Genomic DNA, 17,053 nt, shown 5'->3' on the forward strand with positions numbered 1-17,053 from the left:
GGTAGTTAAACTCTGGAACTCAGATTGGAGAACTGGGCCCAAACAAAGAAAATGAATTTCAATAGGAACAAATGTAAGGTTCTGTACTTAAAGAGGAATAACCAGCTGCACAAATATAAGATGGGGGACACCTGGCTTGCCAGCGGTACGCATGAAAAGCATCTAGGGGTCTTAGTGGACCACAACCTTAACATGAGTCCAGTGGTGGAGCAAGCTGATTGGGTGCCTGGGGCAGGCTGTGCCCGGGGGAGGGGGCAAGCCAGGGCAGGATGCTCTGCCTGCCTCCGCCCACTGAGCCACCCTACAGCTGAGGGGGAGACAACGGGCAGATTGTTTGGGGCAGTGCGAAGGCTGCGGGCACTCAAGCCACTGTGTCACTCCCAGGAGAGACGTGTGGCTTGGGCGTGCTGCAGGCCCGCGGTGAGTGCTGCCCACCATTTTGTCACCCCCCTCAGTGGTGACACCCACCGCACCCCCCTTGCTACGCCCCTGCATGACTCAACAGTGTGATGCAGCAGCGAAAAAAGGTGAATGCAATTTTGGGCTGCATCAACAAAAGTATAGTGTCCAGACCAAGGGAGGTAAAAGTACCACTCTATTCTGCCTCGGTCAGACCACACTTGGAATACTGTGTCCAGTTTTGGGCACCAAAATTTAAGAAGGATGTTGACAAGTTGGAACATGTGCAGAGGAGGGCAACCAAGGTGTTTAAGGGCCTGGAAACGAAGCCTGATGAGGAATGGAAAAGATAAACAGTCTCCTTTTTACCAGGCTCCGCATACCCAATGCCCTCATGCACCACTCGGACAGAAAAAAAGGTTTGCCATCCAGGCTTTTGACTGCTAATAACATGTGGCTTTTGGAGCCAATTGTGGTTGGAAATTGGGGTAGAGAGGATGTGTTGAAGGCATTAATGGCTCAATCTCGCTTCATCTTAAGACCTGCTTTGGCAACAAAACCCCTAAAGGGCCTCTGTGCAAATATACCAGAGGACGGCAGAAGCAAGAGTTAAATCTCTGGCCTCCTTGACTTGCAAATGAAAGGCAGCAGAAGACCCTTTCAATCATCCTTTCATTAGCACCTCATCTGGCTTCATCGACAAGCAACATCCCAAGAGCCTTGCAAAGCCTTCCTCCTCTAATTCAAAGAGCCAGAAGTTCTTTGGAGCACGCAGAGATGCCACCTGCACCCCCACCAATCAAAACCTTGCAGGTCGGAGGGGAGGAGGAGGAGAGAGAGAAAGGTTGTTACACACCTCAGCGGATGCAAGGCGCAAGTGATAATAAGGGCAAAGAAATCTGGGGAGAGTTCCTTTTGGTGGAGGCGTTTTAAGAACATAATGAGGGTCTTCTGGATCAGGCCAAGGACCCATCCAGCCCAGCATCCTGTTCTCATTGTCTGCCTGAACACTTGCCTGTGGGAAACCCCCAAGCAAGACACAAGCACAAGAGTTCTCTCTGGTCCTGTGGTTTCCAGCAACTAGTATTCAGAAACATCCCTGCCTCCAACTGTGGAAACTGTGGAAGCAGTGGAAGACTCCCTGGTCCTGAATGGGGTAACTTTGCCCCTGAAGGACCAGGTGCACAGCCTGGGAGTCATTCTGGACTCCCAGCTGTCCATGGAGACGCAGGTCAATTCTGTGTCCAGGGCAGCTGTCTACCAGCTCCATCTGGTACACAGGCTGAAACCTTATCTGCCCACAGACTGTCTAGCCAGGGTGGCACATTGCTTGGACTAGTGCAATGCGCTCTATGTGGGGCTATCTTTGAAGGGGACCTGGAAACTACAACTAATCCAGAATGCGGCAGCTAGACTGGAGACTGGGAGTGGCCGCCGAGACCATATAACACCAGTCTTGAAAGACCTACACTGGCTTCCAGTACGTTTCCGAGCACAATTCAAAGTGTTGGTGCTGACCTTTAAACTCCAAGGGCCCAAGGGGTCTTTGGCCCCTCCCAATAAAATATCTGGACACGGGTGGCACTGTGGGTTAAACCACAGAGCCTAGGACTTGCCGATCAGACAGTTGGCGGTTCAAATTCCTACGACAGGGTGAGCTCCCGTTGCTCAGTCCCTGCTCCTGCCAACCTAGCAGTTTGAAAGCACGTCAAAGTGCAAGTAGATAAATAGGTACCGCTCCAGCAGAAAGGTAAACGGCGTTTCCGTGCGCTGCTCTGGTTCGCCGGAAGCGGCTTAGTCATGCTGGCCACACGACCCAGAAGCTGTACGCCGGCTCCCTTGGTCAATAAAGCGAGATGAGCACTGCAACCCCAGAGTCAGCCACGATTGGACCTAATGGTCAGGGGTCCCTTTACCTTTAATAAAATATCTGATGGTGCCACCCCCCCCCAATTGATGGGCATTGCCATTCAAATGATGATTGTGCAACATGCAATGTGTTTGATTATGCAGGGTAGGGCTCATCTGACCCCCTCCCCATATTTTATTGAAGTTGGCACCTCTGCCCCCCTCCACTTGCATTTGAGCCTTGGTAGCTGCCCAGTGATGAAGATCCCTAATGTCTGCTCTGCTGCTTGACTTCACCAAGGCAAAACTCAAATACTTGCCTAAGATCCAGAACAAAGCGCTGCTTTGTCTGGTGCTACAGTGCGGGTGATAAGCAGGCTAGTCCACGGAGGGCATTCTTGACTCTACAGAAAGAGCCCTTTAGGTTCTGCTTTATTTCATTTGACCAGTTCAGCAATGTCTTAACAAAATTAATTCTGCCCTCCGGGACACAAGAAAGAGGGCTGCTCTCTTTTACAATGAGCCTGGAATGTCCCCCCCCCCCCGTTCTGTTAAGAAAGAAAAGCACATGTCACATATCACAAACGTGATCTCACCAATGGATGAACCCCGAGGCTGCACTGCCGGTGCCAGCCCGGCTTAGGAAAACAACTTGGTGCATCTGCCTGCCCATCTGCAAGTAGCATGCAAAGGTTGTGGCGCCAGAACAACCGAACTGTGACAGCTCAGAAAGCGGGGCGGCTACCTTTGCCAGGCAAAACAGGGACAGGCCCTGAACCTCCAACCCACTGTGCAAAAGCAAGTGTCCTGAACCTCAGGACATACCCAGAGGTAAGTCCTAATAGTGCCCTAAAAGGGCAACCCTAGAGAGTAGTCAGACAGTCCAAGTCAAATGTCAGTCCAGGTGTAATAATAATAATAATAATAATAATAATAATAATAATAATAATAATAATAATAATAATAATTTATACCCTGCCCATCTGGCTGGGTTTCCCCAGCCACTCTGGGCGGCTTCCAACTGAATATTAAAAACAATACAGCATCAAACATTAAAAACTTCCCTAAACAGGGCCACATTCAGTTGTCTTTTAAAAGTAAAATAGTTGCTTTTTGCCCTGATATCTGCTGGGAGGGTGTTCCACAGGGCAGGCGCCACTACCGGGAAGGCCCTCTGCCTGGTTCCCTGTAACCTCACTTCTTGCAGCGAGGAAACCACCGGAAGGCCCTCAGCGCTGGACCTCAGTGTCCGGGCTGGACGATGGGGGTGGAAACGCTCCTATTTTCAATGGAGAAATGTTGGAGGGTATGGAGTTATCCAATTCCTGAGACACCTGAAAGCAATCATGTATAGGGAAGGTTTTTTAAAATGTTTAATGTTTTATTATGTTTTTATATATGCTGGAAGCCACCCAGAGTGGCTGGGGCAACCCAGTAAGATGTGTGGGGTATAAATAGTAAAATGATCATTATGGAATAGGGACGTTCCTATTTTCATCGAAGAAATGCTGGAGGGTATGCAAGGTGAGGTTCCTGCCTCTGCAGAACATCCTGGTTGGAACACCTGGAGTCAGTCCCAGAGTCACCCTCCAGTAGTCCAGTGGCTGACCAGATGCCTGTGGGAAGCCCAGAAGCAGGATTTGAGCACAAGAACAACTCACCACTCCTGAGGTTTCAAGCAACTGAGATTCAGAAGCATTTCTGTCTCAGACTGTAGAGGCAGGACATGGGTAGTAGCCATCCATATCCCTCTCTTCCAAGAATTTGTCTAATCCTCTTTAAAAGCCATCCAAGTAGGTGGCCATCACTGCCTCCGGTTGGAGTGACTTCCACAGTTTAACTGTGTGTCCATTCTTTAAAGGTAAAGGACCCCTGACAGTTAAGTCCAGTCGCAAACGACTCTGGGGTTGCGGCACTCATCTTGCTTTACTGGCCGAGGGAGCCGACGTTTGTCCACAGACAGTTTTTCTGGGTCATGTGGCAGCATGACTAAGATGCTTCTGGCAAAACCGGAGCAGCACACAGAAACGCCGTTTACCTTCCCACCAGAGTTGTACCTATTTATCTACTTGCACTTTGACGTGCTTTCGAACTGCTAGGTTGGCAGGAGCAGGGACCGAGCAACGGGAGCTCACCCCGTCGTAGGGATTCGAACCGCTGAACTTCTGATCGGCAAGCCCTAGGCTCGGTGGCTTAGTCCTGAATCTTCCAACATTCAGCTTCATTGACTGTCTATGAGTTTTAGTGTTATGAGTATATAGTGCCCTGATATTTTATGAGATAGTGGCTTATATCTATATTATCCATCCACCCATCCATCCTTTTATAAATGAATAAAATGTGAAATGACTTGAATTTCTTGGCCAATCCCTACAGCCTGAGTAGGCATGTATGAGATTGCAAGCCCTGCCCTCTGCTCTCCTCCTTGGTGCTTGTTCCTTATTCCTTTGTAAATTCTTACCAGTTACTTCATTCTTGAACAAAGCTTGCTGAGAACTCCAGTGAGTCACTAGGGGAGGCCGTCGGTTTCCAGGATGTTGGATCATCCGCACCAGCTGCCCCGTAACAACCATTATTCCAAGTTCTGTGATTAATAGCTATGTGGTTTTAAAAAAATGTCTGAGATCCTATTTGTGTTGGGGGGGGGAATAAGTAAAAGATAAAAAGAAAAACAGCAATTCCCAAAATTGAAATGTGGAGAGGAGTGCTATTGTGGGTAAGGAAGGCAAAAGTATTAAAGATGGACCAGTGGGGAGGGAGCTACAGAGAGACCTAAAATGGACAATTAACATTGCGACACTGTGGGCTCATCGACACGTCCCACTGCTTTTCCAAGGGAAAACCCACCATTTACCACGTCAATCGGTTTTTCTGCGGATTGATGTCTCTTTTGATTCAGTGGTAAACAGTGTGTTTCCCCAGGGAAATCTACAGGCCAAATGAAAAACTGCTCAGACTCGTGCCTGAAAAGCATGGAAGAAGCGGAAAATCTCCCGGAGCCAAGGTCAAGTGGAAGTGTGGATGAGCCCTGGGCGAGAGCTGGTATAGTCAATGCTCTATTTCTCAGGAGTCTGCAGGAGGAGGCTTTGCTACATTTCCTCCTAAGTCAGTGGTTCCCAAAGTGGGCAGCAGAATAACCTGTGAGGGGTGCACTAAGAGGCAAGGGGGCAGCAGTGGGGCACTGGAGGTGTAAACGACTATCAGGTTTTGAAAAGCTGGCATCACTGGATCACACTCATCCACCTTCATGAATTAGTTAAACTAAATAGTTTGAATTGGGTTTTAGAATAATGTCCAAATTGGCAATATGTCAGGGGAAACCTGGATGTATGGCAAAGCAATGGAAAAAGCAGCAGAAATAGCCCCAAAAGCTCAAAATCACAATTTTTTGGGAGGGGTAAAGGTAAAGGGACCCCTGACTGTTAGGTCCAGTCGCAGATAACTCTGGGGTTGTGGCGCTCATCTCGCTTTACTGGCTGTGGGAGCCGGCATACAGCTTCTGGGTCATGTGGCCAGCATGACTAAGCCGCTTCTGGCAAACCAGAGCAGTGCACGGAAACGCTGTTTACTTTCCCGCCAGAGTGGTACCTATTTATCTACTTTCACTTTGATGTGCTTTTGAACTACTAGGTTGGCAGGAGCAGGGACCAAGCAATGGGAGCTCACCCCGTCGTGGGGATTTGAACCGCCGACCTTCTGATCGGCAAGTCCTAGGCTCTGTGGTTTAACCCACAGCGCCACCCGCATTTGAGGTTTCCCCCAAAAAGCTCAACTATTCTGGGGCCTTCCTTAAAAAGCCCAACAACGTTGCAGGAGTCAGGAATTTTACTTTTTTAAATATGGCAACCCTACCTTATTCTGAATAATGCTTTTTATAGGATAGGGGGCTCTGGGGATGATCTTATGGAACCAAGAGGACAGGGGCCCAAAAAAGTTTGGGAACTGCTGTTCTAAGTGAAACACAGTTGACCCAACTGAACTGCAGTGGTGACTATGTGGCTCTGAGCTCAGCTCATTATCTGGCACAGCAACTCTGTAATCTATCTATCATCTATCTATCTATCTATCTATCTATCTATCTATCTATCTATCTATCTATCATCTATCTATCTATCTATCTATCATCTATCTATCTATCTATCTATCTATCTATCTATCTAACTATCTATCTATCATCTATCTATCTATCTATCATCTATCTATCTATCTATCTATCTATCTATCTATCTATCATCTATCTATCATCTATCTATCTATCTATCTATCTATCTATCTATCTAACTATCTATCTAACTATCTATCTATCATCTATCTATCTATCTATCTATCATCTATCTATCTATCTATCTATCTATCTATCTATCTAACTATCTATCTAACTATCTATCTATCATCTATCTATCTATCTATCTATCTATCTATCTATCTATCTATCTATCATCTATCTATCTATCTATCTATCTATCTATCTATCTATCTAACTATCTATCTATCATCTATCTATCTATCTATCTATCTATCTATCATCTATCTATCTATCTATCTATCTATCTATCTATCATCTATCTATCTATTTCTAAAATTATTTATATACCACCATCCAGTGCTTTTTTTCTAGAAAAAAGGAGCCTGCACTCATCATTAAGTTGCTACAGCAAGCGCTACACGTTTTAACAACGAAAAAGAGATGCTAGTATTGCGTACACTTGAGTACCCCCAGAAAAAAGGACTCCCACCATCTCATAAAATGCCAGAACATTCACCAGTGTGCTAGTAGCACCATGTTCCCAAACTACAAATAAGTGCTCCCTCCCAACATCTTCAAATAGATGTTAAATAACAATGGGGACAAAAATGTGCCTTGCAAATCCCACTCCCCACTCCCACCAAGGTTACTCTTAGGACCAGTCCAAGGCTACTACCTAGTAGCTTCATGGCTGAGTAGGGATTTGAACCCAGGTCTCCCAAGTCACGGGACGCGGGTGGTGCTGTGGGTTAAACCACAGAGCCTAGGGCTTGCCAATCGGAAGGTCGGTGGTTCGAATCCCCGCGATAGGGTGAGCTCCCGTTGCTCGGTCCCTGCTCCTGCCAACCTAGCAGTTCGAAAGCACATCAAAGTGCAAGTAGATAAATAGGTACCACTCCGTCGGGAAGGTAAACGGCGTTTCTGTGCGCTGCTCTGGTTCGCCAGAAGTGGCTTAGTCATGCTGGCCACATGACCCGGAAGCTGTACGCCGGCTCCCTTGGTCAATAAAGTGAGATGAGTGCCACAACCCCAGAGTCGGCCATGACTGGACCTAATGGTCAGGGGTCCCTTTACCTTTACCTGTACCTTCCAAGTCACAGTCTAACACTCTAGCACTGTCTAGCACTGACTCTCCAAAAGCCAATGGGCATCTAATTGAAGCCAAATGTTAGAAGGTTCAAGGCAGACAAAAGAAAGTACTTTTTCGCACAATGCATAGTTCAGCTAGGGAACTCCCTCCCACAGGGGGAAGCAATGGCCACTGACTGAGATGGCTTTAAAAGAGGGTTAGAAAGATTCAGGGAGGAGGAGAAGGTTCTTAGCGGCTGCTGGCCAGGTTGGCTCTCCTCTGCCTCCACAGTCAAGGGCAGCAATGCTTCTGAATGTCATTTGCTGGAAAGGCTGGAGAGGGGAGCTCTTGTGCTTATGTTCAGCATGTAGGTTCCCCAAAGGCACTGGCGGAGGAAGAGGGGGCGGGGGGGGAGTGCACTACCCCTGGCAGTGCGATCCCGGTGGGGTGCCCTCGCGGCTGTCTCCCCCTGCCTGATCTGGGCGTCATGCCCCCACAGGCGTCATGCCACGCCCCAGCAGGCAGCGCACCACACCCCCAGGATGCGCACCAGCCATGCCCTGCCTGCTCTCTGCCCCCCGGGGCTGGAGCATGAAGCTCCTCCACTGCCCAAAAGGGCATCTGCTTGGCTACTGTGAGAACAGGGTGATGACCTAGATGGGCCATTGGTCTGATCCAGCAGGCTGTTCTTATGTCTTTATGCTATTTATTTATTTATTTATTTATTTATTTATATCCCTCCCTCCCCAGCCGAAGCCGGGCTCAGAGCAGCTAACAATAGTAAAAGTAACACAGTTTACATAGAATCACAATCAGTTAATTAAAATACATTCTAAAAGAAAAGGGTGAAAAGACCAGAGTAAAATTATGTTGAAATTAAACAAAATGATATAAGGGAGTAAGCTATAAAGAATATGTAAACATGGATTTAAAAGGAAAGGAAAAATCGGAGACATAATAGGTTGAAATGTATAATATTGAATAAGAGTTGAAAGAGGGTAAGGAATTGCTGAATTTGACTGTGTAAAGGAGAACACAGAAAAGGGAGATGTGAGGAAGTCAGGAAAGAGGGTTATAAGGATAAATAAGCAAAAAACTAGATTTCTTTTTTTTTTGTTCTCTGTCTTTTCTTATTTTTTCTTATATTTTTTGTTGTACTTTTTTGTCTTGTTGGATTGTGCTGTTTTTAATTGTCTTTTTCTTTTGTTTTGTTTGATTGTGATGCTTGTTCTATTATATAAAATCTTAATAAATATCTTTTAAAAAAAATACATTCTAAAATCAATTCATTCTAAAATCAATTCAGAATAAAATTAATGGCAACCATTAGGCTAGAGTTCTGTGAGGATTACCAAAGGAGGGGGTCAGGCTGTGCGCTGGCCAAAGGCCAGGCGGAACAGCTCCGTCTTGCAGGCCCTGCGGAAAGATGTCAAGTCCCGCAGGGCCCTAGTCTCTTGTGACAGAGTATTCCACCAGATTGGGGCCACGACCGAAAAAGCCCTGGCTCTGGTTGAGGCCAGCCTAACCTCCTGGAGCAGGAACTGGCAAGCCACTCCAGTATCCCTGCCAAGAAAACTCCATGGACAAAGACAACAGGCATATAAAAGTTATGACGTTGGAAGATGAGCCCCTCAGGTCGGAAGGCGTCCAACATGCTACTGAGGAAGAGTGGAGGACAAGTACAAGTAGATTCAGAGCTGATGAAGCGGCTGGGCCAAAGCCGAAAGGACGCTCAGTTGCGGATATGCCTGGAAGTGAAAGGAAAGTCCAATGCTGTAAAGAAAAATATTGCATAGGAACATGGAATGTAAGAACCATGAACCTTGGTAAGTTGGATGTGGTCAAAAATGAGATGGCAAGAATAAATATTGACATCCTGGGCATCAGTGAACTAAAATGGACGGGAATGGGCAAATTCAGTTCAGATGACCATCACATCTACTACTGTGGGCAAGAATCCCATAAAAGAAATGGAGTGGCCCTCATAGTCAACAAAAGAGTGGCGAAAGCTGTACTGGGATGCAATCTCAAAAATGATAGAATGATCTCGATATGAATCCAAGGCAGACCTTTTAACATCACAGTAATCCAAGTTTATGCACCAACCACTGGTGCTGAAGAAACTGAAATTGACCAGTTCTATGAATACTTACAACACCTTATAGAAATGACACCAAAGAAGGATGTTCTTCTCATTATAGGGGATTGGAATGCTAAAGTAGGGAGTCCGGAGATAAAAGGAACAACTGGCAAGTTTGGCCTTGGAGTTCAAAATGAAGCAGGACAAAGGCTAATAGAGTTCTGCCAAGAGAACAAGCTGGTCATCACAAACACTCTTTTCCAACAACACAAGAGACGACTCTACACATGGACATCACCAGATGGGCAGCATCAAAATCAGATTGATTATATTCTCTGCAGCCAAAGATGGAGAAGCTCAATACAGTCAGCAGTGGCCAGAGGATTGGAGAAGATCAGTCTACATCCCAATCCCAAAGAAGGGAAGTGCTAAAGAATGCGCCAACTACTGCACAATTGCACTCATTTCACACACTAGCAAGGTTATGCTTAAAATTCTACAAGGCAGGCTTAAGCAGTATGTGGACCGAGAACTCCAAGAAGTGCAAGCTGGATTTAGAAGAGGCAGAGGAACCAGAGACCAAATTGCAAACATGCGCTGGATTATGGAGAAAGCTAGAGAGTTCCAGAAAGGCATCTACTTCTGCTTCATTGACTATGCAAAAGCCTTTGACTATGTCAACCACAGCAAACTATGGCAAGTTCTTAAAGAAATGGGAGTGCCTGATCACCTCATCTGTCTCCTGAGAAATCTCTATGTGGGACAAGAAGCTACAGTTAGAACTGGATATGGAACTGATTGGTTCAAATTTGGGAAAGGAGTGAGGCAAGGCTGTATATTATCTCCCTGCTTATTTAACTTATATGCAGAATTCATCATGCGAAAGGCTGGGCTGGATAAATCCCTAGCCGGAATTAAGATTGCTGGAAGAAATATCAACAACCTCAGATATGCAGATGACACAACCTTGATGGCAGAAAGTGAGGAGCAATTAAAGAACCTTTTAATGAGGGTGAAAGAGGAGAGCGCAAAATATGGTCTGAAGCTCAACATCAAAAAAATGAAGATCATGGCCACTGGTCCCATCACCTCCTGGCAAATAGAAGAGGAAGAAATGGAGGCAGTGAGAGACTTTACTTTCTTGGGCTCCATGATCACTGCAGATGGTGACAGCAGTCACAAAATTAAAAGACGCCTGCTCCTTGGGAGAAAGGTGATGGCAAACCTAGGCAGCATCATAAAAAGCAGAGACATCACCTTACCAACAAAGGTCCGTATAGTTAAAGCTATGGTTTTCCCAGTAGTGATGCATGGAAGTGAGAGCTGGACCATCAAGAAGGCTGATCGCTGAAGAATTGATGCTTTTGAATTATGGTGCTGAAGGAGACTCTTGAGAGTCCCATGGACTGCAAGAAGATCAAACCGATCCATTCTGAAGGAATCAGCCCTGAGTGCTCACTGGAAGGACAGATCGTGGAGCTGAGGCTCCAATACTTTGGCCACCTCATGAGAAGAGAAGACTCCCTGGAGAAGACCCTGATGTTGGGAAAGATGGAGGGCACAAGGAGAAGGGGACGACAGAAGACGAGGTGGTTGGATAGTGTTTTCGAGGTTACCAGCATGAGTCTGACCAAACTGCGGGAGGCAGTGGAAGACAGGAGGGCCTGGCATGCTCTGGTCCATGGGGTCACGAAGAGTCGGACACGACTAAACGACTAAACAACAACAAACCTCCCTGTGGCCCGGGACCTCCAAGATGTTTTGGTTTGAAGACCGTAAGCTCCTCTATGGGACATACCAGGAGAGGCGGTCCCGTAGGTACGAGGGTCCTAGGATATATACATGTGCTTCCAACCGCCACAGCAATTACAGAATTTGCACACCGGTTGGCGAGGGCCCTAGCCTAATCATTCTGCTCCTTCTGCCATGTGCTGCTGTCTGAGCTCACTCTCCTCTTCCACATGCTGACATTATCCAGCGCCCCCCACCCCTCACCTTGTCAGCCTTGCTTCCCGCTCCTCCCCTCCCCTCCCCTCCCCTCTCCCGTGTCATCCAGGCAGCCAGTCTGGGCCTGTGCTATTCCCACTGGGCCTCTTGAGGGCTGAGCAAAGAAAACGAGAGGTTAAGTGCAAAGCTCCCCTCTCCCGAATGCCGTAATCATTCTGTGATGGGAATCAAAGTGAAAGTAATCACAAGAGGCAACAGCCTGTGACTAACGGCTTTTTGGCTACAGATCTGGGCTGGCGGCAAGCAGAGAAATCTCCCAGGGATGAATGGGAGCATCGGGGCTATTGAGGGCTGCTAGCCACAGTGGCTCTGCTCTGGCTCCGCAGCTGGAGGCAGAAATGGTTCCAAATGGGGATTGCAGGCGCTCAGGTCCTTCACCTGCCTAGCCTCCAACATACCTCAGGTACAAATAGGGACATTCTATTCTACATCAGTAAGGTCCGCATAGTTAAAGCCATGGTTTTCCCAGTAGTGATGTATGGAAGTGAGAGCTGGACCATCAAGAAGGCTGATCGCCGAAGAATGGATGCTTTTGAATTCTGGTGCTGGAGGAGACTCTTGAGAATCCCATGGGCTGCAAGAAGATCAAACGTATCCATTCTTAAGGAAATCAGCCCTGAGTGCTCACTGGAAGGGCAGATCCTGAAGCTGAGGCTCCAATACTTTGGCCACCTCATGAGAAGAGAAGACTCCCTGGAAAAGACCCTGATGTTGGGAAAGATGGAGGGCACAAGGAGAAGGGGATGACAGAGGACGAGATGGTTGGACAGTGTTCTCGAAGCTACCAGCATGAGTCTGACCAAACTGCAGGAGGCAGTGGAAGACAGGAGTGCCTGGCGTGCTCTGGTCCATGGGGTCACGAAGAGTCAGACACGACTAAACAACTAAACAACAACAAATCATTCCTTGAGCATTTCCTCCTGGTCAAGTACAAAAGTTATTAGAGGAAACATGGAAAAACTACAGTATTTTAAACACAGAAATCTTTGAATTCATGTACAGTGGTACCTCGGGTTACATACGCTTCAGGTTACGTACGCTTCAGGTTACAGACTCCGCTAACCCAGAAATAGTACCTCGGGTTAAGAACTTTGCTTCAGGATGAGAACAGAAATCGTGCTCTGGCGACGCAGCAGCAGTGGCAGGCCCCATTAGCTAAAGTGGTACTTCAGGTTAAGAACAGTTTCAGGTTAAAATGGACCTCCGGAACAAATTAAGTACTTAACCCGAGGTACCACTGTATTGCATTTAAGCAAGGCTGATGGGGGAAATAAAACCCCAAATCAATAAATACAACTAGTTATATATGTGTGTTTGTGTGTGGAGACTATGCAAGGTCGTCATGCATTTAGGAGTATTTTGGAAGCATGTTAGCTTTGAGCAACCTCTATCGTTGAGATTCTGCAGGTGTGTGATATGGGGTATTCCAATGTTTATTTAGGGATGCAGGTGGCACTGTGATCTAAACCACTGAGCTTGCCGATCAGAAGGTCAGCAGTTCGAATCCCCATGACGGGGTGAGCTTCTGTTGCTCGGTCCCTGCTCCTGCCAACCTAGCAGTTTGAAAGCACGTAGTGCAAGTAGATAAATAGGTACCGCTGCGGTGGGAAGGTAAAGATTAATGCCTTTTCCCCATCCATGTGAGAAGCCAGGCAGAAAAGGGCTTTGGAGAGAGGCGCTTTTGCTCCGGAGGACTCCTCCCCATCTCCCTGAATCCCCTTCCTCTCTAGGAATCTATTCCCGTTCATTTTAAGCCATAGAAAGAGCCAAGCTGCAGGATCAGATCTCTCTGCATCTCTCTCAAAGCAGGAGCCAAATACGAAACCCCCAACCACCCCACACACTAAGGAACAACAGTTCAGTAACACTTCAGGTTCCCAAATGAAACTGGCAATGAAAGACAAGATAGCTATATGAAGAAACTGGGCAGGGACCTAAGATGTCTGGGGGCAAAGCAGACCCTCCCCGTTGTGCACAATGTTGCTGAGCGGCTTGTAAGAGCCTGCAAATGAGAACCCAAAGAAGGTTGCTGCTTCTCTCTTTCCCTGGCCAGAAGATGGAAGGAGCAATGAATGAAAACATGGAGAAAGATTTGAGGGTGGTTTGGAGGGGGGCAGCGGCTGGCATTTGGGAATTGGGACTCTGCATGACAAAGGGCTCCAATACTTTGGCCACCTCATGAGAAGAGAAGACTCCCTGGAAAAGACCCTGATGTTGGGAAAGATGGAGGGCACAAGGAGAAGGGGACAACAGAGGACAAGATGGCTGGACAATGTTCTCGAAACTACCAGCATGAGTCTGACCAAACTGTGGGAGGCAGTGGAAGACAGGAGTGCCTGGCGTGCTCTGGGCCATGGGGTTCTTAGCTTCAATGCAGCAGTGCTATGACAGCCCTCCACTCCTAGGGCTCTTCCAGAAGACCCGCTTATTGAGCACCCCTCAATTTGCTTATGCAGAGGTTAGACTGTGCCCGGTCTTTACAAAGCATTTGTTCTAGTCTCTTTACAAGGCAGTGATACAAAAGTACAGTACAGTGATACAAAGCAGGCATGGTCGCAGTTCAAGAAGAAGAGTTTGGATTTGATATCCCACTTTATCACTACCCAAAGGAGTCTCCAAGCGGCTACCATTCTCCTTTCCCTTCCTCCCCCCCAACAAACACTCTGTGAGGTGAGTGAGGCTGAGAGACTTCAGAGAAGTGTGACTAGCCCAAGGTCACCCAGCAGCTGCATGTGGAAGAGCGGGGAAGCGAACCCGGTTCACCAGATTACGAGTCCACCACTCTTAACCACTACACCACACTGGCTCACAAGCACAAATTCCAGCTGATAAAAAGCACTTGAGGAAGTCAGAGGGCAGGGACAGAGTGTGGCTTGGTCAGGGGAGAGGGACACCTGTCTTGGGAAAAGCCAAAGGCCAGATAGAGAGGCTGGCAGGGGGGCATTTGTGGCCCACAGGGCTGGACTTCTCTACACCAGGCACATATGACTTACCATAGACTACTATAAGCTTTGCCAGGGGGTACTCAACACTTCATTTCTAAGCTTGGATCCAGCAACTTGCACCTACCTTCTTTGTTCCCCAGGAAAGGAAACTGAATGGGTTTCGTATGCGGGATTTGCTGCTCTCTCCTTTTTTCTAAAGACCCAAAATTCAAAAACCAAGAGAAACAGAAAGAAATTCTCAGTTTCACAAATGGGTACTGGCCTTACTCTGCCCAGTTCACACCAAGCAGTGAATGAAGGGAGGGCTGTGGCCCTCCAAATATCTGTTGGACTCCAACTCCCCTCAACAAGAGCAGTGGTCAGAGATGATGGGAGAGGATCACAGTCTCTCAGAGTCTCTGGCCATGCAGGCCGGGGCTGATGGGGTTTGGAGTCTGAAAGGTCAGAGGTTCCCCATCCTGGGTCTAGCCAATATAACTGTGAGGGAAGTTCCTGGCCTGGGCTTGGAGTGTAGAAGACTTACTGAGTGTTAAGCACCTGGAGACATCAGCAAGGGAGTTACTCAATGCAACAAGACAGGGGCCAGCCATATAGGTGCATATAGCTACCATTAGAAAAGTGTGGTTCAGCAAAGGTTGTCAATCCACTGTTCCAGTGATTGGGCAAGGATATAAAATTCCTTTTCTCTGCCATGTCTTCCTGAACCTGATACCCCCCAGATGTTTTGGTCTACTACAGGGGTAGGCAACCTATAGCCCGTGGGCCAGATGCGGTCCAATCACCTTCTCAATCCGGCCCGTGGACGGTCCGGGAATCAGCGTGAATGCCCTAATAATAGCCCAATTTCATGCTGTAAATCTCTTTGAGAGCTTTTTCAAGTGCATAAATCAGCGTGAATCTACATGAGTAGAATGTGTCCTTTTGTTTAAAATGAATCTCTGAGTTATTTGTGGAGCCTGCCTGGTGTTTTTACATGAGTAGAATTTGTGCTTTTATTTAAAATGCATCTCTGGGTTATTTGTGGGGCATAGGAATTCGTTCATTTTTTTCTTCAAAATATAGCCTGGCCCACTACATGGTCTGTGGACGGTGGACAGGCCCATGGCTGAAAAAGGTTGCTGACCCCTGGTCTACTACTTCCATCACCCCAAATGTTTGCCCATGGTGACTGGAGCTATTTGGGAGTTGTAGTTCAGCAAGCAAGCAAGCTGAGAAAAACTGCTTTGAGGCTAAAACGAGGCAGTGAATGCTATCTAGTAGCTGCTTCTGGGCTTTTAGCCACAGCAGGGGGTCACCCAAAAGAAGACAGAGGCCTTCTACTGTGGGAGAAGATGTGATAGCTTTCCCTAACCTGATGCCCTGCAGATGTCTCATCACACTTAACTCTGCAGCTATTACAGTGACCATTTTTAGCGACCTGAAAAGTGATGCTCCTTTTGTTGTTTATTTTGAACTTTGAATTCTGGAGGTTTGGGGCGGGGATGCAGCATACCACATAATCAAATTGTAAATTGAGCAGTGAATTGAACTGGAACAGAAATAGTTTTTTTTTTGGAGGGGTGAACTGGAACTAGAACTTAGTCCTTTTCAAAATGAACTATTCAAGCAGTGCATCAGTAATACTGCTAACTTTGTGGATTTTTTTAACCTACACTTTTTATTTTATTTTTTTGCATACTAGAGATGTTATCCCAGGGTATGTTTTTCTGTGTTTGGGGAGAGGGCAGTGAATGTTCAGCAACTCACCTCCTGAGCAGTAGGTTCCTCTTCAGGATCATCGTTCGTTACTTGAGACATTTTTTGCTTCTTGTATAGGAGTTATTTATCTACATTCTAAGGCCACTGCTATGTCAGAATGAAGCCTGACTCCAATGATCATTACTGTTGCTTTCCTTCCTTTAAAACAGAAGGCATACTCCATCCTAGCTTCAAAGGAGCCTCTGTAAAGGTCAGTCCAAGGAGAACTTTGCTGAAAGTCATCAGTGAGGCGACCCCCAGAACTGCATCTTCCTGGTGTGGATTCCACCACAACTGTCTGCTTATGACATCAGCAGCATCACAGTTCTGCGGCCAGCATTACCTTCTTTTTTAAGAATATAGATCGATTCGGAATTTTTATGCACTTGAAGAAAGCTCTCAAAGAGATTTACAGCATGAAATTGGGCTATTATTAGGGCATTCTCATTAGGACATCCTAGGGTATCTTAGTTCTAAAGATTTCATCTTCAAGGGCTGCTCCTGCTCTTCCACTTCACCCCTACAAAGGGCAGGGGATAAGTTTTGCTCCAAAATAGGTTGGGTTTAAACTGAGCTGGTTGTACATTGTTCCCATTGAAACCAATGGGACTCAAGTCACAGCTAACATTGCTCAATGATTCCTTTGGGACCTGATCTGACTTTGTATGGATTCAATTTGCTGCCTTCAAACACAGCGCTTTGCTCAATTAAGTTGAAAGTCC

General features: G+C 46.9%; 2 protein-coding genes across 3 annotated transcripts in view; both read right to left on the reverse strand.

Moving 5' to 3' along the window:
• The window catches only part of CCDC33 (coiled-coil domain containing 33), a 154,476-nt gene extending 137,859 nt beyond the window's left edge, over nucleotides 1–16,617 (reverse strand). The window contains exons 1-2 of one of the 2 annotated variants that reach the window (XM_081876253.1): nucleotides 16,341–16,617; nucleotides 14,719–14,787 (exon numbers count right to left, since the gene is read on the reverse strand). In XM_081876253.1, the coding sequence (XP_081732379.1) occupies nucleotides 14,719–14,787; nucleotides 16,341–16,391 (120 nt within the window). In that variant the 5' untranslated portion in view covers nucleotides 16,392–16,617. The remainder of the gene's footprint in view (nucleotides 1–14,718; nucleotides 14,788–16,340) is intronic. The other variant, XM_081876254.1, reaches the window with a different exon arrangement.
• The window catches only part of PML (PML nuclear body scaffold), a 281,106-nt gene that overhangs the window by 108,587 nt on the left and 155,466 nt on the right, over nucleotides 1–17,053 (reverse strand). The gene's annotated exons all lie outside the window — the stretch shown is intronic.

The sequence above is a fragment of the Podarcis erhardii genome (assembly GCF_964252035.2).
Source record: "Podarcis erhardii genome assembly, chromosome: 9".
In the NCBI taxonomy this organism is placed as follows: Eukaryota; Metazoa; Chordata; class Lepidosauria; order Squamata; family Lacertidae; genus Podarcis; species Podarcis erhardii.